Source organism: Anopheles marshallii, chromosome 2, assembly GCF_943734725.1.
Source record: "Anopheles marshallii chromosome 2, idAnoMarsDA_429_01, whole genome shotgun sequence".
NCBI classification, from domain to species: Eukaryota; Metazoa; Arthropoda; class Insecta; order Diptera; family Culicidae; genus Anopheles; species Anopheles marshallii.
The window spans coordinates 2072337-2093153 of NC_071326.1; the positions used below are offsets into that span (position 1 = coordinate 2072337).

Consider the following 20817-nt stretch of genomic DNA (forward strand, 5'->3'; position numbering starts at 1 on the left):
CGCTATCGGCAATAGGCAAACGATCTAATAAGACCATCCTCGTGCCGCAACTAAACGCCAATCCCGGCATCCTAATCGAGCTCTCAGATTTTAATTAACAAACAATCCAAAAAAGATCAGCCTTCAACGACGCATAGGGTGTGCCTGGGGTATGCTCGCTACATGCCTTTAATCGGGAAGGGTCGAAAAGTGGCACTTGAATTGTTGGTTTGCTGCTGAAAACACACACTTTATGCATTTGTTATATAAACACACACCACCTTACAAAATACTGATTTAATTTTGGTCTTTCTTTCTTTTTTCTCACTCCCTCTGCTTCCCGGCAGCATCCCTACCCATCGGAGGACCAGAAAAAGCAGCTAGCACAAGACACGGGCCTGACGATATTGCAAGTTAATAACTGGTAAGTGCTTCTACATACGAACTCCAACACGCAGAAGGGCGCCCCGGTAAAACAGTTCGACAGAAGTTCGAAACCCAACCTCAAGGGCCTCGTGGGCGAACCACCGTATGTTCGGCGCATTCTGTTGCAAACCCCTTTACACATACTAAAGCTGCCGCTTCTGATGCTGATTGTTGTGCTGTGAAAAACGTCGTCCAAATCCCTAGGCAGAAATGTTTGGTCTCTATATCGCCGGTATCGTAGGGTAAATTATAAGCCGTATGGGGCCCGATGAAGGCCAACACAGGCAAATTTGTTGTTTACCCGTGTTTAAAGCAGACACAGGCGCGCGTCCGCACCAGTTCAAAGGGAAACGGTATGTGTACATACGGCGGCACTCACCTGCATCCAACCTTCTCATGCGAGTGAAGTTTTCTTTTGATTCCTGCTGCGGTGGATCATAGACGGGGTCCTTTTGCTCGGAGCCCCGATGGGTTTTGAATGGTGCAATTGTTCAATTGATGTTTACAAACCGTTTAGCTATTTTCTCTTAAATTCCACTTCATGTCACCTTGTACTCGTATATTTCGCAGCGCGTGGACAAAGTTTTGCGTGAACAACGTGTTCTAACCGTGTGGCGTTGATTATTAGTACAATCAAGCCCCTATACTTGAGCAAACACCCTAACCAAAGCTTCAAATTGACTGAGGGATGTTTGATTGCTGCAGCGCGAGAAATAAATACCGAAGCAGGCGTGGAAAATATGACAGCTAAATCGTGTCCCCGTGATGAAAAAGATCCGGGAAAGCGCCTTTGTACACATTTACCACATTCCGAGAGATTAGAGATAAAAGCCTTTTTCCGGAAGAAGGATTTTTAAATGCTCATAAAAATATTATCATAAAAAAGGAAGTTAATTTTCCGGTGTTTCATGTCCTACGCAAATCGTTATTCTTTTTAAATTCCAAATATTAACCGTAAGCTTTGCTGTATACAAAAGAAAACACAAATTTGCTTAACCCCTTCTCGGCAGCATATTAGTTTCTAATAGTTTGTCCTACTGTGTCCTAACTCCTTACTGTCCTGTTGGGATACACGATGAAGAAAAGGCATAAATTTTCCCAAGCTTTGTCCTATCGAATTGGGAAACAATCATTTTCCCCCGTCAAACCGCATGCATACAAACACACATGCACACACATGTAGAGAGATGACCCTACGATATCCTGCCGAAATTCCATCCTTACTGGGTCATTTCAAATTCATACCAAAGTTCTTGTTACTTTCTTTCTGGTTTTTTGCTCTTTCCATAATTCTGATTCTGTCCCCGAATGAATGACCCTACGTGTGTGTCACCCCTTCGATGCGGATGAAAAGCAATTTTCATGTTTAACTTACGACGTTGCACAAACAAATATCTAAACAAAAATGAATTCCATACCCTGGCGTCCGCCCGTTACGGTCCGCCCGGTACTGGTCAATCTCCGCCATTTACCCGACTAACATCAACGACCGGAAGGAGAAGCGTAAGCCATCCAGCAGTAGGGAAATGAAAGTAAGAAACCAAACCGGGGTCGGAAAGGGAGAAAATACCCCCCCGGTCGTGGGTTTGGTAGATTCAGACCAAACTTCCACAATCACTAGATGAGGTGATTTATTATTGTTTAATTTCCATAAATCAAATAAACTGTGCAATCCAATCCGAATCGCATCCCCCGGTGCCGTCGCGTGGGTTTTCTCTGCGCTAGGGGGAAAATCCCTTCCATGCCAACAATTTCCACCCGTTGCCCGTTTTGTCGACCCGATAGATCCGACGGGTTTCTGGCAGCACGTTTTCGGTGGTACTGATCTGCCACCGATAGGAACGCCAAACCATTCCTATCCAAGATGTGTAATTCGGGAATGGAATTCTTACCGAAAACACGGACGCCTTGTTTTCTCGTGCCTTACGCTTGTTCTTTTTTTTTTTTTGCTGTTTCCATCCGCCAGCAGCAACCCCCACATCAGCGAAAGGAAGTAATCTCTTTTTTGGGAAAATTTTTGGGTTGGAAATTACAGATTCTTATCAGTATGAAACGCACCCGTCCACCTTTTTCCCCAGCTCTTTCTCATTTTCCAAAGTCGTAGAACCCGAAAACGAGAGCAAAAAAAGCCCACTCCTCCTTGTTCTCTTCCTGCCACCCCGCTACTCTCTTTATCCCACTATCTGACGAATACGGACGAAAAGAGTCGGGTTCAGGCAACCAGTCCTACCGAAACGGCGTGTCACACAGCGTTTTCCCTTTTGAATGTTTTATCACCTCGCGCGCTCGCATATAACCAACCCCCCCAACCCCCGTTCCCCTCTCTCTCCCCTTTCCCGTCAGCGGTTGTCCTTGGCCGGGCGGAAAAACACGACGCGATATCCTTCATCCCTGGTTCGGTTCAACTCTAATCATTTCACTTCACTTGATTAATGTGTTTGTTCCATTTTCTCGAAAACCCAACCAACCCCTACTACCCAGCGGATTGCGAGCTATACGTTCCGAGGCGTACAACAATTCCGTTCCGTTTCGTTCGTCGCGGGGTTCGTCGTCTGTCTTATCCTTTATCAGAACGTCGTTCTCGTCCTCGTCGTTGTTTTGTTTCTGTTTCTGGCCGTTCGACTCAATGTTCTTCTTTTCTTTCCCTTCCGCAGGTTTATCAACGCGAGGCGCAGAATAGTGCAACCCATGATAGATCAGTCCAACCGTGCAGGTTAGTATCAGAGTGAACCCGGAGGCCTTCGTTCTTCCGTAACCGTATCTTCCGCATACTACACGGCCGAACGGCTGCCTGTCTGCCTTGGTTTTGTCCTTATCCGCCGTACCGTAGCTAATGGTTGTTAATGTGTATTGTATTTACGTTTGTATTTGCGGAAAGTATCACAATTTTATCTCCGCCGAAAGCCTTAACATTTGCCCGCTCTGAAGCCCCAAGGATTGCCGCAAGACAATCGCAAGAGCATTCTACATTTATTTGCAACACAAACGAAACCCCCCAGGGTTTATCGAGGGAAATGGCAACGTTTTGAGTGTAGTAATGGATATGCCTCTTCATGTGAATACAGGCAATTATTTATGTTTAACATGAGCTATTTAAAAAGAGAATTCATTTTGGAATTCATCTTAAAAAACCATCTACATGCATTGTCCCAATTTCTGTAATACATCAATGAATGCCAGAGCACAACTTCATTTATCACTTCCTTATCATTGCACCTAATAATAGAAAAGCATAATACGATCTTCAATGGATCAGTCAAGCACTTTTAATTTACTAGCCTTACACGTTCCTTTCAATGTATCCCTCAGAACTCCGAATTTCCCAGTAACGCCCGATTTTACACCATAAAACATTGTCGCGGAGATTGCCGTTATCAGTAGCGAAATTTTCCCCGTCTAATGAAACAATCATTCATTCAAAAGCCTTTTCCAAATCGTCCCTTACTAATCCCTCGAGAGGATTGGTACTCTGTGTACTCCTGCCGCACCAAACCAACCTTAATTACCGTTCCGCGACGGCAGACATTTCCATTATTCATGAAGCTACAACGGACCACCAAACCGAGGTTTCGGGGAGGTTAATAATGTGAAATGGAAAATCTATCTCCCAGACACAGATTTGCGAAAGTATAAATTAATGTGACAATGAAGCCTTTTCCAATGAGATTGGCTCATTGGGCACCCATTGCAATCGGTCCAATATCGTCGAATATCTGAGTAGCTTCATGGCTTTATTTTATTTTTCGTTTTGGGAGGTAGATTTACTGCTAACGGCTATTCATATGAGAAGAAGAAACGTGTTTATTTGTAGTTGTTATTCTTTTCTTTCGCTTTCTTGAAAATCCAAATCTCCATAGTTGAAATAGCAGCGCACTAATGCTACTACACCACATTGCTTTTCTCTTTATGATACAATTTACCCAAACAGCTTGTCGAGGAGCAAATGATGGTTTGATTAGAAACACATTAGAATTAGAAACCCTTTCTAATTTCCCGACTTCAGAAAAATAAACTTTAGGCTAGTATTTTTACAGACATGTTTTCGTCTTGTATGGGATTCCTGAATGTTTCCGTTTCGTTTGTCGTCCTTCGTCCTCTCTTTTGTCAGGTCGTAATGTTGAAGTTAACTGAACCGCTCGTTCTTTTTCTTCTTCTTCTTCTTTTCTTTTTGGTTTGACTTCAGTATATTCTCCGATTTCAGTGTATACGCACCCGGGCCCATCCGCTGGCTATCCAGATGCGATGAGCTACATGATGGACGGCCAGGCACAGATGATGCACCGAGCACCGGGCGATCCAGCTTTCCACCAGGGCTACCACTATCCACCGGCCGAATACTATCCGCATCATCTGTAAGGTGCCACGAACCGCGGAACAAAACGATGATGCCGATGAGTGCGCCATAGTTGTACACCAACCAACAAGAAACACACCTTTCAGCCAGCGAGCGATCGATCCGATTGTACATAAAATAGGTGTACAGGCGCCAGCCTCGACACTTCACGATCGAAAAATTCATCCTCGATCGGACCGTAAAGGATGCGTTTATGCAAAGGTATGTGGATGACACATTCGATCATGATCTTCATTGTGGTCATCACGACCAGGATGCGATGTTAGTATCTGCAATTAATCACTTTGCTCTCTTTCGCTTATACTTTCAGGCAGAAGCGAAGCATTTAAGGCATACCCACACGAGAAAAAACACTTCTCATTCTATTCACACCCACCCATGTAAAAAGCCCCAACAAACACACATCGAATGCCCACCGCACCGGGTGTATGGAGCATAGATCGGATCACAGTGTAATAAGGATCATCAGTCGGTTGGATCGTGACGTGCAGTAGTTGAAGTTGATATCAACTCATCAACGCAAACGTGGCCATTTGAGTAACCAAAAACAAAAAAGAATGCGTAAAAAAGGAAAACAAACGTACACCGTGCACACAGGCATGCGGATATACATTGAGCGGGTTGCATCCGATCGTTGTTCTTACTATCGTCCTAGTGAAGGACCTTGGAAAACAATTGGACAGCAATACAATATGTACGATCTCATTTCGCTTGACTAGAGGAGGGGGATATGGACAGGACTGGTGCAGGGGATCACACTGTACGGTATCTTTAAGCTCATCTCTTCATCGTCTGTCAATCATCACGACACAAGTTGTTGTGTGCGCGTACTACTAGAAACTCAAGTGTGCTCAAAGTGCCAACAGTTGCCACTATTCGCTTGTTCCCGTTGCCATCGCCCATCAGGACCAGCATCCCGCGTTTGGGCGAGAAATTTCTGCACCTGTCCCCTGTTTTCCCTATGGGTGGAACTCCTCCACTGTGCTTTGTTGTGGCGTGCCGTACGTAAAAGCGATATTTAATTTCTACACTACCATTAGACGAAAGGCAGTTGTGTTAGGCATTATTGTATAATCCGTTACGAAAAACACGCTCAGTGCGCAAGGGTGAAAGTGATACACATTGTTAACACACAGGTTTGACAAAAAGGTGTGATTCCCACTCAAACATTCACACACAGCAGGAAGAAAAAAAAACAAAACAAGCAAAACAACTCATGTGATTGGGAAGTAAGCGATACGAAGCGTTCGGATGAAAGAAGAAGTAGTATAACAAAAGCAACAAAAAGAAGAAAAAAAGGAACATGTAAGAAAACAATATATAAAATGTGAATATCAGGACGTGAGAAAGCAGGAAAACGTGAGAATAGAACAGAACGGGACAGAATTAGTGTTAGTAAGCGAAAGGACAAAGCAACCAAGAGGTGTGTATACATAGGGACGAAAACTCACACGTGGTAAAGACGATTACTATGGAAATCAATCACATACAGACAAATACACGAACACACGCACCTGCACGTTGACAGGACAATTTTCAAAGCATACTTGGATGTTACCAAACGCGAATGAAGAGCTAAAAACAAATCGATAAGTGATAAGCGGTGTATACGAGACACATTTATTAGCGTGGGGGTTTTGCTAAAACGCTTACTATTCTTTGCAACTGTATCACTCACACTCACACTGTTACCTGCTCGGTTCGAATACTACTGTGCAACTGCTTCCCGCCCAGATTGATCGTGGGTATCTCACGCACACTTTCACCCTAGTTTAGTGTTTGGCTGGTTGCTTTGGTTTGGAACAGAGTGATGGGAAGTTCTAGGTGGAACGGTTGTTCTGATCCAATCCAATAATATGGGATCAAATGTTCTGGGATCACGTTTCTATGGTGCATCCGTTCTTTTGCGCTGCGAAATCCCTTTTGTATAGTAAACAAACAAAGTGAAAGGAAACTTTAGTTGGAAGGGTTGTTAGGCTTGGGTTTCTTAGAGAGTGACATGATCTGATCCTACATTTTGGAGCGTTTCTAGATCACTAGTTTGGATACATTTATTGTTGTTGGTTTATGCCACTACGTGATCTTCGCATTGCGTTCATGGAAGCAGCCATTGTTACAAAAATTGAACGCTAACATGCTTTATTTTTTTTTTAAAGAATAACAACAAACAAGCCATAAACCAAACCATCACAGAGCAAAACGGCTATTTACCAGCTTCTGATACGTTTTTCATCCCGAGTTGTTTCCTTTTTCCTTGCGCACGAGAGCACACTTATTTCGTTGCCCAGGGACGTGGGTTAACGAAGCCGTCAAGCGAAATTGGTGTGAAAATAATTTATGTAATTAATATACACAACAACAGTAGAAAGCAAAACAAATAAAAAAAAACCTTTCCCGGTGAATAAGCTGGCCGGCAGAGAGGTAGATGTACATTAGGGCAAAATCAGATCGGTTTTGAAAACAGCACCACTTAAACCCCAAAACATCAACGAATTTAATTAACGATAGACAAAAAAACCATGTACACAAAATCACGCATACAAACACACGTACACACATACATCATGTAAAATGACACGAGATTATGAATGGTATCCTTTCGTTAACGTTAGTTTTTGGATTAGGAAAGATCAATGTAATAAAAAACAAGGGTATGTAAGTACGATTTATATTAAATTCAAGCAAAAACAAAACAAATACGCGTGCAGGATGTGGAACAATCGAAGCAAGGCTAAAAAAGGGAGCCGAACAAAAGAAAATCAATTGTGCGATAAAACACAAATACACGACACATAAAAGCAAAAATGAATGCACAATGAATGAGGTTAAGAGCAGGTTGAGCCGCAAAAACTGGTAAAGTGAATGGTACAAGTGAAACAGGAAAGTGTTCAAGTGATTAGTAGACTTGTATATTTCACTTCTTATTTTCATGTTTAAGTTTTTCGAGCTCTTTACACCCTTTGGCGGCAAACGCTCAAACAGCATTTAGTTAAACAATGGCGCAGAAATATTAGAGCCAGAAGCTTCAATCTAATCTCACGCCATGGGCTCTTCACATCACATCAGATCCAAAAAGGGGGCCGTAAAAGTTTAGTAAATTGGCGGCCAATGTAAAGAAAACCAACAAAATGGCGATCGTAATTGATAGCAAATAATAGTAACGGTAATACCACTAGACCATAGGTACATACACACACACACCAGTATAGCCAAACCTTGGGAATGGCCAGATCATTATGAGAAGAATCCAAAAGCCCTACCACCACCACGTCCCTCCACCGGGGGACAATATCCTACTACTTCTACTTCTTCATCTCGCTGCAGCCGCATTTTAGGTGTAGTGATTTTTTTTTTTGTTTTTTTATATAGCTGTAAAAATGCTACCGTTCTGTAATGTTAGTTGTGTAATGATGTCGTATAATAATTGCTTAAGGCCAACCAAACCACAAGGCAAAGTTTTAGTTGTTAGCTATTATTATTATTATTATAATTAATGCAAATTATTATTATTAACATTATTGTAATTGCTACCCGGTAAATACTATTTTAGTTTCAATTGCCGTTCACCTTCACCCCCACCATCCGGATTAGAGTGATTTTTTTTTTTACCATTTCTTAATGCTGATATGTCCTACTTTCTCAAAATAATCCAATCCCTTGGCACCGTTACCTAACGCCACGGCCCATCCCTCATTCCTCGGATGTCACGCGCGTGTGTGACAGCGAAATGTAACAATGTACTAAGTTCAGTGTTATCTATTGAACGCTAAGTGCAGAAACGTATTTGTCGGATAAAGTGTCGGTAAAGAGCAAAAATGCTACATTCACGCTCCACAAACACACGCCCGGCTATCACAATCACAAAATCAATTGCTTTGGCTTGTGTAAAAAAGAAAACAAACAACCGGAAGGTTCTAAAGTTTTGTGCTGTAAATATAGTAAACCGGAAAAAACGGGGGATAACATGAACCGGAAAACGGTGGTTTAGAAAAAGTGTGCAAAATAAAACCGGAAAACACAAAAAGGGTAAACAGCAAATGAAACGTAGACAATTTTGCATAGAAAAAAGAGCAACTGGGTCTAAGTGAAAACTGTACACTAGTAAGTAAACGATTATGCCGAAGAAGAGAACGCAACACACACACACACAGATTAAGAAAAAAGAAAGAAGAAGGTGAAGAAGAAAAAAACTATATCGAACACAATCACTGAAATAAAAAAGAAAACCTTTCAACATTATTGCTTTATGGTTTTGTTGTGTTTATTTTTTTATGTTACTATGTTTAATTTTAAGTATCTCTATCGATCTTGTTGAACGCCCTTGTTTCTACCATTCACTATTCATCTTTTATTACATTATCTTTCTTATGGGATCATTTCTAATTATTTCTTTAACACACTCTTACATTTTTTTAACACTTTCCCGATTTCTCTTAAGATGATTGTTTTAAACACACACAAAATTCTATCGTACCGATAGCGGGAAAACACAACCGACAGGTGACACTGTGATGATCGTTTTAGAAAAACAGTTCAAATACGTACAGAAATGAACGAGACATTCGAGCATTTAAAGGGGGATATGTTTCTAATTGCTTTCTTACAATTCACTTTCAACAAGTACAGTTTTCATGTAAATTTCGCAGTTCTGAAACAACAGGAAAACAGTGTTGCTTGTGTTTGTTCTGATTTTGTTTGCTCTTACAGTACACTGCACTCTAGCATTGTATCATACTACATTGAGCTGAGCTGTAATTTTCGAAAGCAGTGATTAGTTGCATTGAGGCTTTATATTTACGGCGTACCGATCGGTCTGATAGACGGCGAAACAGGCAACCAAAAAATACTCCCACTTAACCACAGAACGATCACGTGCGATAGTTCACGATACGATGACCGCACCGCAATTGAAGTATACGAATTCGCATTAACGATTGGGCTTTTTTTGTACATGAGAGATTAAGAATTTATTGCAAAAACGAACAAATTCATATATACATATATTTAAAATCATATACATATACACGTATATACACGTAAAAACAGATATTTAATACTGAAATCCTCTCACTGATGAAATCGTGGTAAAGCACGGAACGCATCGAGGCAACACAAAGAAACAGTAGTAAAGCGCACGCTGAACCGTCTGTCTGTTAGATAAGGAGGGTCCTCTACTAGAAATACCAGGGATTAAGAGAGAAGGAAACCCCGGTTCCCGGCAGAGTGTGCGAACTGTTAAAAGCGAAGGAAGTACAAGTATCAGTATCGCAGATCAACAAGGAGTGTGTTACACTAGTGAACGATGCTTGGTTTTCCGACAGTCCGAACTAGCGAACTGTCGCAAGTCCACTAGCCGCCTTATTCAATGTATACGACAAGCCAGACATGGTCCTTCCGACCATAACATACAGCCTGGCTTGCACAAAAAAAACCGATTGTTCGAACAGAGGGATGCTTCTCAGCGCTGAGGACAAAACTGAAACGATATATTTGGTGCACGAGCAATCTACGAATGATGTTAAATGCAAATACTGCAACTTTTGGTTTTGATGGTTTGATTATTCATTGTGTTTTTTTTGCCATATTCTAGTGTAGAGATCTTAGAGGTACGCGTACACTAGTGTAATAAGAGGACAAACGATGCTGCATCTCCCACTCACAAGAACGCACGTATACATGTTGTAGTAGTGCTATCGTGGCTATTGCACCCCTCACCCCCCAGAGCATCATTCAGCATAAGTAAGGACATAAACCCGGATATTGGATAAGGAGCTAAACACACACACGCAGCAACACACTATCCATCGCTTATACAACACACACCTACCCGTTGTTGCTGTGTTTCTGTGTGTAAAGTAAAAGTTTCAAAAGGAAATCAGTAAACATTCGAAATTTTGATCTAAACCACACTACTAAGCATCCCTAACACTTAGCAAGCAATCGAGCTTGTAATACGATGATATAAAGCGTTAATGTTAAGGGAAAACTGTTAAAATAACAACACAAAATCTCACCAAACGCTGACTGCTGTGCAATCTGTATAGGAAACAAAAGGGTAAAAAGGTACTTACTTAATAAGCAAGCTAAGATTTGTGCAAAAATTCTAGTGTATTGGATGTATGTGACATAAAAAGGAAGTAAAACATCACAAAAAAATAAAACTCACAAAAACTTCTACTACGTCTATAAGCTACCGAACTACTACTGTCAAGGCTTTAGAGAATATGAATGTTTTCTTTTGTGCCCCTGTGCGAAATAAAGAAATAGCAAAGTTAGAGAGAAACAAGTAAGCAAAAACAAAACACAAACGAACACCTAACAACACAGAAAACAAACCACTGAAAGAGGAGAAAAACTAAGCATGGGACAAACAGGGGGTAGTGAATTGAGAACAGTAAAAACATACAAACAAACACAAGATGAAATGGAACAAGCCATCTATTTTCAACTCGAAAGCAATAATAGCGTCACGTAATTTTTAAACCTAACCCACGTGGCGTTCGGTGTATCCCAACGATGGATAATACACGATTCGTTTTTTTTCTCAATCGTTTGGTAAAAGAAAATAAGGGATTAGGTGCAAGATTGTTAGCGAGGTTTACAAAAAACTTAACCAGCGGAGAACTAAAAAACATATAGTGAAAAGGCTTAAGAAACAGGGACATAGAGTTTGAGCGTGGGATGGGGGCTACAATACAGCTATAAGTATGTATGTATGTGTAATGTACGTGAGCAGAAATACACTGCGCACAGTGGCGGAAAGGATGCGATATTTTAATTTCATTACATATCTTCTCTATCGCGCCGAAACGGTGAAAAAACGGCGCGCAGAGTACGGAGTACAGATAAGGTAAATCGAATTATTCGTCTGATCTCATAGATGCAGAAAACGATACACAGCAGCGCAACATGCGCAACTGGTGAAGACACTGGTAAAGGATAATGATGAACGTGCACGTGCGCATCGATTACTAAGTTTAAAGGGGCTTCAAAGCTTTAGGTCTCTCGCTTGGTGATTGTGGGAATGTTTGAATTGTCCCCCCCCCCCATTGTCTAACTACGTTGTTCTACTGCGCTGTTCCACAAAAAAAAACCTGGTAATAATCACATTGTAATGCATAGGACCGAAACCCGCAGAAGAACCACGACCCCACTCTTACATTCTTAGGTTAAGTGCATAGTAGTTTGGTGAAAGGATCACTTTCACACACATACACACAGGACACCGGACACAGAACAAACCTACATACACACCCGAAACCTACAATCGTTACGCAGGTATTTTTAAGTGTCAACTCTGTACATTTGGATCGACGACAGTAATTTGTGTGGAAGGCAAAATCAACGGAAGCGCGCCATGTGAGCACGCGTTCTTTGTCGTGGTCGAGAGACGAGCGAGCTATTATTTAAAGTAAAAAGAATGGAACAGAAACAATTTGTGTAATGATTGTAATAAAATTGTAGATAAAGTATAAAATTGTATACAAAACAAAAAAGATAACTTATTGAAAATAAAGTAAATTAATAATAACTGTCCAACATTACAACGAACATTGAGCTTATCCGAAAACGAACGAACTCAGCTTTTTCGTGAGATGTAAGTTGCAAATATGTTTGAGATCTTTCATACTTTCAATCTTTGGTTAAAATTTACTTGCTGCTTACTGACCGGTGGTTTTTTGGTAGCGGCGCCAGTTTTCACAACAGAGAACCAACCCTCCATACCCAAGACTGATTGTGCAAGATCGGATAAATAAAATCAAAGTAAATCAGAAATGGTAGGCCTAGACCTCTTGAGGTTGTTGTGTCGACATATAAGAAGATGAATCCTGGACTATGCTAACGAAGCGCCACTGTACTCCTGTACGATCAAATTCATTTAAACGAATCCAAGGTTCAGGATGTTGGACGAATTACAAAGAGTAACAGGAATCTCCTGTTGACGGCGACTATTCCGAGGTAGTTCAAGAGTTTTGACAAATTGGTTTGTTCGTAATTTGAGACAATAACATTAGTAACGAAATCCGGAGACGCATTGCTATGATCGTGCCTGCTCTAGGAAATCGTGCCAACCCTGTTGGGTTCAAAAAACTGCAACAATCCAGATCACTGGATTAAGACTCGAAATGTAGCATATATCACACTTTGACATGTCCATTAGATGATGCGGACTATCTTAGTTTAGGCATTATTTGAGAGCAGGGTATGTGTAAAAGGAGAATAAACCAGGAGCCAGTTGAAATTTGTGGCGATCTAACAAAAAACAATCTAACGGTGGCAAAGGTCACAGGAGTTCGAAGAGGATGAGGATGCGCTACCTCATCAAAGTGCGCGTCGGCGACCTATTCGGCATGAGACGTGGAGCAGCACTACGAGCTCGTTCACTTAATTAAGTAAATCCATACTTGCCGTAGATTGGAGGCAGCGTGGAGGTGGAGCGGAAGTGCTCTAGAGCGAGTTTCCAAGAAACGGGTGCGTGATATCGAATTTCATGTGAAAAAAATATTAGATGTGAAAACATATTCTTTCTGCTCTGCTCCGATATATTAACTATCATCTGTAACAACTTTTGTAATGTTTTGTGAAACCTTCCGATAAAAGTTGAATATTTTATCCACTGCCGCTCTGCATACACTCACCACCTGCTCGTATTCTTCAAAACTGAAACTACCATACACGTACGAGGTGACCGTATTCTTAGCGATGCTGTCGAATACAAACGTGAACGAGCTATGCGGTTGTTTCATTTGTTTTTGATCTGGATCAAGAATCATTACACCATCCTCCGTCATTATGCAGTGCACAGCTGCCACCGTAAAGTTGAGCTCCACTCCACTCGTTATCAAAGCCAAACAAGAGGCATTAATTGCACAGGCCAATAGCTGCAATATATAGATACAGATTATCCGTCATGTAATCGAGAATATGACTATTCCTTAGTTGGTTACTTACTCCACCCTTGTCGGTCATCTCCTGAACGTAGATGTAAACGGCACTTCGGCAGAAAGCGGGTGTTGACACAACACGCACGAACGAACGTTTGATAAGACTTTCCATCAAACGGTGCTGTATGTCCTCGTGCCCGGCATTCGATCGGTACTGTACCTCGAGATGACAATTTTCCGATTCAGCATTTCTTATCTTTATTTCCGCGGGACCGTTTGCAGCCACCATTACCTGTGTGGCACCTGGAAAAGTGGAACACGCAACACGAGATTATCACAGTACATTTTACTTCATACGTTTTGCCACAATACGTACCTTGTGAGAATGCTGCTGAACAGTCGGAACGCGACAACACATTGGTTTCACATATCATTCTCCGTAAATTAAGCGAATTGGCCATCGTTTTCGGTTCTTGCACCATCTCGTTGCAGCGTGTTTGGGAATTGTTGCCGGTACAATAACATGCCAAAGTGGTTTACAAACAACAAAGTGAGCGGTGCCAGGATATCTTTTCTGAGTTACTTTTGGCAACGCACATTTTTGACATCTCGCATTTGTCGGAAGTTCAAATTGACCGTTTGAACATGAATCGTTGTTGAGCGGAATTCCGACGAACACGTTTACGTAGACGATATTTTCTAATCGTGCATTCAGTTCACCAAATCACCCTCTTACAATTTCATCAATCCTTCTTCTTCAAAACTTCAAATACATCCCGATGCCACTAGATGTTCAAATGCATTCCTTTATTTGTATTATCAAAGATGAAATTTATTTGTTCACATAATGATTTTAGCTGCTGACGATGTTATTGTTCTTACTGTGTGTTTTTTGGTGATACTACTACTGCCATCGTTGCTGCTACTGCTACTGTTGCTGCTCCTGTTGTTAATTTGAGAACAGTATATTTACCAATTCGTTTGCATTCTTGCCCGACCGGGCTTAATAGTGCTTCGAAAATCATAGCTTGCAAGTGAAACGGTTTCAGTAAATATAGTTTGCATTGTATTTTATACGCCTATATACAAATTAATACGCTTAGAGGACGAATGATGGAGTTGATACGGACTAACAGATGGACAAAACCGAACCGAACGGAACCATTAATAGAATCTTCATGAGACACAACGGGATTTTATGTTTTCGTCTCCTTCATATAAATAGACAACAATCAGAACCAGTGCCCCGCATAGACACGCTTGTGTTTGGCTTCCCTTGCCATGAGCATCCCTCTCACACTTCCTTGTCACATCGCTATTGGAAAAAATGCGGACCAGCATTTTTCTCGTGCCAGTTCACCTAAACCTCCCTCTAAGTAGAAGGCCAATAGGTTGCTTTATATCTTGTGTTGTTCGTGCATTCATTGGTTAGATGTTGGAAAGCTGCTCTATAAGGTAAGATATTCCTTACAGCTACCCCCATGAACATAAATACTACAAACATCCATATGTATAAATATATATATAGATCTATATATGCGCAATGTTGCCATCCTGGACACCATCGGTGCGTATTTGGTAGAATGTGCTTCTGTACTGTTTATCTGTATGTATACGTGTGTCTGTCTGTGGTTATGTGTTCGTGTTGGTATGCATCTTTTCTGTTGTAATGCAGGCGGCAAAAGATTAAATTTTAATTGCCGTCCTTATCCTCGTGAGCTTTCTTTACAATGGCCAACTTGGAGTGTGGCGATGCCGGTGACAGTGTCTGGTACGGAGGATCTTTAGTACCGTGCAGCACGAGCGAAAACTCTTTGATCCATCCGGTGCGGCTTTCCTGCGAATTGAATGTGGCCTGGAAAAGAAGACACACATTAGCATAAAGATCATGACTAAAAACAACCAGAAATACAGTACAAAAGCCCTACCTCCAGCATCCAAGTTCCTTGCGGATATTCGCCCCAGGTGTGTGTCGTCATGAAAGGCCATTTCGTAAAACCATCCCGACGATCATCATCATTAGCCCGTTTGCTTAGTATCATGGATCTGAGCGAGTATTTAAGAAACGCGAAACTTGGTTAAAGATTCTCCCTTCGAGATCGTTACATCATCAACAATACCTTGTGCCCATTGGCGATGTTAGGAAAAGCTCCAGATCACCGCGCCTGCTAGCGTTCGCGGTAATGACGGCTTGCACGTGTTCTAGGTAGCGTACTTCCGTGTCGGTTCCTTTGCACGCGTTTGTCTTGATTGGCAGGTACAGTGAACCCGACGAAGGTATCCGGCTGGAAAAGAGAAGATTGACCACTTTCACATTCTGCACCCTACAGGCTCTAAAAAAAGACTTACTGCATCTGCGTGATTGCACCTGCCTCGCAGTGATATCGCGGCGGCACTGTTCTCCATTTCTTCGCCAACGCTACCATCGCACCGGCATCCAGTACACCGAATCCGAACAGATGGTTAAACTCTAATCCGACACCGTTCATCGTCCAGTGGAACCGGTTTTTGGCATCAAACAGTGAATTCCGCTTGGACGTCAGCACGGTAAGATGTTGCATATCGCGCCAGGACAAGGATGGACTGAGTGATAAGATAGCAACAGATAGGAAAAGGCGATTGGTACTACTAAAGAGAGAGACCATCTCAGTAATACCCGATGAACACTTACTTTGCTTCCAGTGCTAATGCGAAAACTCCTGCCGCTTCCGGTGCTGCAGCACTCGTACCCGAATGCGTTGTGGTACATTTGCCGTACAGATCCGTCGTGGCCTTTCAAAGCAAGAATAGTGACGAGGGTTATACAGTGGAAAACGAATTCGTGAAGGATATTCCGCTTACCACGCCGGTGTTTGGATCCTTCGCACCATTGCTGAATGTGCTGGCCAGCGTGGAGCTACAGCTTTCGTCATAGTGCGCATTCTGACCATCGTTGATGGCACTGTTGATCGATATGGTCCACATCGATGCGGCATACCCGTCACAGTTACAATCGTCCTCCTCGCCGCCATCTCCCGAAGCCCACACGTAAATGTTGCCCAACCCATTGCGGCCCTCATTCACACCCTGTACGATCGCTCGCATGGTTGCATTCCGTGGGCCATCGACCGTTTTCCCATCGTCTGTCGGTCCCCAGGATGCGCTGTAGATGTGTATCTTGTGCGGCTCATGACCCATCGAGTTTGCTTCAATCAGATCCGTCATGTACGGTTGGTCCAGCATCCGAATACCGGCTATTTTTGAATCGTACGCCACACCAACACCGCAGATACCGTTGTCCCGGGCAGCTGCCACCTCGCCCGCACATCTCGTACCGTGGCTGTACGGTAAGAACGGAAAGGTTATTCCAACCACATTCGCAATATCTCAACCCATTTATTACGCACCTATTGAACCAATCGTCCGTATAGCGAGGATATGGGAACGGATCGTTACTGCTGAAATCGTAGCTCGCTTCAGCATTCTGTAAAAGAACGAAATAAAAGCGCACACATCAAGTTAGCTAGATCCCGAGACGTCGCAGTTCTTGCCACGTGGAGAATTGCTCCATCAATTACATACATAATTAAACTTCAGATCTGCATGCATATAGTCAACACCTACAACGATAATCGAAAGAAAACACGACACATTAAAATAGATCCCGATTGTTAGAGCGCTAACCGAAAACAGCTGGCAACGTACCGTCGTCCATGATGGCGGTAGTAATGTTTTTCCCGGTAATGCCTTGGTCCCACGCAGCTAGTACATTTAGATCGAGTTTGGCTTTGCCGCCATTTTGCCCTGTATTTTTCAAGTACCATTGAAACGGAAAGTACGGATCGGTCGGTACATTTTCCCCACCGTATCCGGGTGCCTTATCCGGAATGTAGTTTAGCGGGACCGCATGTCGGAAGCCACGCTTGACGCGCTTAAATCCCGGTTGCTGTAAAGCCGTGTGTATCTGAAAAGGCAAAGGAAAATAGTAAGTTGAGATCGGACGGCAACGGAACGTCGGGCATTATTGCGGAGGAAAACGATTTGGTTTGCAACCATTTCATTGAATCTACCCTCATTCTAAACGCCCACAAGTATTTCAAACTATCTGCTTTTTTTTATTCAACCCTCGCGGCAACTAGAGGTCCTCCAAGGATTTCTCCTTCCGTGGTCGTTCTTCAACATCTTCCAAGAAATCTTTCATACATGCTGCAGCTTTTACGATGCCATTTTATGAAGGCCATGATGTGTAATCGTTTTAAAGATGGCCAAACGTTTATGACGCTTGGTGATTGAATTTCATGCCATAACTCTATATCCCTGACGGTGTTGTCCTTCGTGTATGCTGTCGTGCGCTGCGAAATCCGCTGCTACCATTACCCTCGAGTACGAAATCTACATAATTAAAAAGATAACACTATCAGCCGCTTCGTGTGCATGGCGGTAGCCCACGGATCAAGGAATTTATCTACATATCGAACGGATACAGCGATTAGAGCTACCGCGTTCGCTAGCAATCTAGTACCAATAATGGAAAACACCGTTCACATCACATCTAGGTCCGTTCACATCTAGTAGTCTAATTAACGTTTTCTCGCCTTTCTCCACAACCTACTTGCAGTCGCTGCGGTAACGTTCATTTACGTACGTCACTAGAAAGCGGACGAGACTAGCAACAACAAGAAGGAAGCGTTATCGTGGTGCTCTCGAAGACTCGAAATAGATTTACGCTTTCTTTTTGTTGTCGGCGCTCCGTAAGCAGAGTTTTCAATACGGAATCGATGGTTTCTATTGCACTGAACGAGCGGGAAATGATGGGTTGGAATCACGTTTCATGGTTCAAGAGGCGCGAGAGGGTTCGGGTTTCCGTGCGCTTTTTTCCTTCACTTCCCTCCAGTTGCCTTATTGCCCCCCCAGTAGATCATTTTTTTTAGCTTTAAGAACCTACGCTTGGTTGTACAAATTAGGATAAGGAAAGGAAAGGTTCGCACGTTGTTAAGACCACGATCACATGCACCAAGCATGCACGTTCCTTCGTTTGGGATTGCTGTACGTAACTGTAGGAAATAGCTTGTGTTTCTTGATTTTCTCAATCACGAAACTTTGTCAAAGATGTCATCAAATGTATTGAAACGTAGCGCTACAGCCACGAGGCAGTAATGTTCCAGCGAGGAATTCAATTTTCTTCATGTTGCCCTGGGTGCTTTGAAGAGATCATATCAGTGATCCCAATTTAAATTATCCCAATAATCTCGCTCAGGCTCTTACGCGCACCAGCAATTCCACAATACTCATTGCCGGAAAAATGTCCTGACCATTACAACTACCCGGCAAATATAACAACCCATACGAATTGTCAGTACGAAAACTCAGTAAACGTTAACTTTTCTGTATTCCGACATCCTTAAAGAGGAATAGCTCACTTTGCAACAGAGTTTCCATCACCTAATTAGCTGTTCATCTCGAAGGACACAACAAACCGGGGAGAGAAACAAATCCTATCGCAGTAGCCGAACGACAGCATGCGACGACGGTGTCGTGACGTAAATTGCTACGTGGGAAAAACGTTACGCTAATGGCAAGAAGGAAAGCAGGAGGGGAAAACGCTTGAAGGGAAGGAGGGGCGGGCGGTGATGGCAACAGAAATGGGGACGATAATGGAAAACAACATAAATATACACGAGCCGAACTTTGCGGCTGCGTCTATGACCCTTTACTGTTTCTCGTAACACTCTGCATGTTGTCTCCCTTCAATCCTCTCCACCCTCCCCCCCCCCCCTCCCCCTCCACTCATCCACCCACCCACCCCAAAACACACACACTTACCAGCGGTTCCTTTTTGAGCACTCGCGTATGGGAGATGCTTCGTCTGGTGCGTACCAACGGCAGGGTCGTATGCTTGAAGTGAAACTCCTTGCCATCGCTGCCAGGAAGCTGAAAGTAAAATTGTCACAATCAACAACACACGCACACTTTCTCACACGCTTCACAACCACACTCCACGACCTTTCATGGCCTTTTGTTGCGCCATATGTTTTGTAATATGAACTGCTGTTTTTACGTGCTAAAGGACCAATGGCTGCTAAGTCCTCGGTCCCTTCACTATACGATTTAACAGTGGCGGGGACACAATGAGCTTTTAATCTTGATGTTTAACAAAAAAAAACGCGCGTTTCTTCTCGGGCAGCGGGCCATGCTCTCGGTATTGGTCATGCTCTTACCTCCCCCAAATTCTGGAATCCATTCCGGGTGGCAATATCGTGCACCAACTGCTTGTCCAGGCTGCGCTTGAACCGAACCAGAAAGGAACTGGTGAACACATCGCCTCCTCCACCTATCTGCTGACCCCTGCTGTTGCTGCTGTGGCCAAGCGTTGACGCCGTGCAGCTTATACCGAACAGGGCCACCAAACAGACGAACTTGACGGACATGGCGGCTGCTTCAGGTTTTCGGGGAGTTTTGTTGGGCCTTAGGAGACTTTCCTGCGGTTTGGGTATTGTTGTGTTTCGGATCGACGTTCTTTGTTCGGTCCTCCACTGCTCTTATGGCATGAGCGTAATAATAGTAGGGACTTTACACACAGACACAAACCACACACTGCTGCTACTATTACCCGCTACTATTGCTTTGCTGCCGCAAAGTTTATTATCGATTGCAAGAAATCATTTCCCATTTGGCAGCTGTTACTTCCGCCCCCGTCGTCCGGATGATGATACCGATGTGCGTCACTTCCTGTGCGTTTACAGGTTTTTCCAACCCATATTCTAAAGCTCGCACAACAGCACGGGGTAGGATATGCTGGAAGTTAATTTCCACCCTTTATGCAAGGGAATTCTCAACTTTAAATTACGGACACCCCAAACACCGCACAAAACCACGGCCCTACACGGCCAACCGTAGACTGACGCGAATATGAAGCTTTTTAAAGGACACTCTTGGAAGCTCTGAAAAACACGCCAACCCCAACAACCCGAACTCTGAACAGTGAAACGTTTGTGAATCGACGTGTGGACCTTTTTGTGTTTCCCCCTCCAGCTCCAACTTTTTCCAATTCATGGACTTGGTGGAAAACTTTTCTACTGAGCGGCGCAAGCGCACACCGTTGGCGAATTTCAATTTCCGTATGGAGTTATACCTGTTACTGGCCGGCACTTGTTCCGGCGGTGAGGAAGGGTCCGGTCGGGGTTTTGGGGACAA

The 20817-nt window shown here is 43.0% G+C and overlaps 3 protein-coding genes across 3 annotated transcripts in view; 1 reads left to right on the forward strand and 2 right to left on the reverse strand.

The window, feature by feature from the left end:
• Positions 1-4761, forward strand: part of LOC128707190 (homeobox protein homothorax) — a 159487-nt gene extending 154726 nt beyond the window's left edge. The window contains exons 12-14 of the mRNA XM_053802139.1: positions 327-403; positions 3060-3118; positions 4607-4761. Coding sequence (XP_053658114.1) covers positions 327-403; positions 3060-3118; positions 4607-4761 — 291 coding nt within the window. The remainder of the gene's footprint in view (positions 1-326; positions 404-3059; positions 3119-4606) is intronic.
• Positions 4762-13305: 8544 nt separating this feature from the next.
• LOC128708468 (exosome complex component RRP46) lies at positions 13306-14126 on the reverse strand. Its single transcript, XM_053803447.1, has 3 exons — positions 14021-14126; positions 13712-13947; positions 13306-13641 (listed from the first exon to the last, which is right to left on the reverse strand). Exons 1-3 carry the CDS (start codon positions 14124-14126, stop codon positions 13306-13308), a joined length of 678 nt encoding a protein of 225 aa, XP_053659422.1.
• Positions 14127-15337: 1211 nt separating this feature from the next.
• LOC128710042 (neuroendocrine convertase 2) lies at positions 15338-20051 on the reverse strand. Its single transcript, XM_053805081.1, has 11 exons — positions 19842-20051; positions 19447-19554; positions 17329-17587; positions 17206-17243; positions 17031-17107; positions 16486-16963; positions 16316-16416; positions 15994-16227; positions 15765-15929; positions 15573-15690; positions 15338-15499 (listed from the first exon to the last, which is right to left on the reverse strand). Exons 1-11 carry the CDS (start codon positions 20049-20051, stop codon positions 15338-15340), a joined length of 1950 nt encoding a protein of 649 aa, XP_053661056.1.
• Positions 20052-20817: the final 766 nt, after the last annotated feature.

What these genes read in the sequence shown, in the direction of transcription:
- LOC128710042 (XM_053805081.1), bottom strand. Translation starts at nt 20,051, where the DNA reads ATGTCCGTCAAGTTCGTCTGTTTGGTGGCCCTGTTCGGTATAAGCTGC. An exon ending in GCATTAGCACTGGAAGCAAA is followed by an intron (nt 16,228 to 16,315) that starts GTAAGTGTTCAT and finishes CTTATCACTCAG; the next exon opens with TCCATCCTTGTCCTGGCGCG. An exon ending in AAGGAACTTGGATGCTGGAG is followed by an intron (nt 15,500 to 15,572) that starts GTAGGGCTTTTG and finishes CTTCTTTTCCAG; the next exon opens with GCCACATTCAATTCGCAGGA.
- LOC128708468 (XM_053803447.1), bottom strand. Translation starts at nt 14,126, where the DNA reads ATGGTGCAAGAACCGAAAACGATGGCCAATTCGCTTAATTTACGGAGA. An exon ending in TTCAGCAGCATTCTCACAAG is followed by an intron (nt 13,948 to 14,020) that starts GTACGTATTGTG and finishes CCACTTTTCCAG; the next exon opens with GTGCCACACAGGTAATGGTG. An exon ending in AGATGACCGACAAGGGTGGA is followed by an intron (nt 13,642 to 13,711) that starts GTAAGTAACCAA and finishes TATATATTGCAG; the next exon opens with CTATTGGCCTGTGCAATTAA.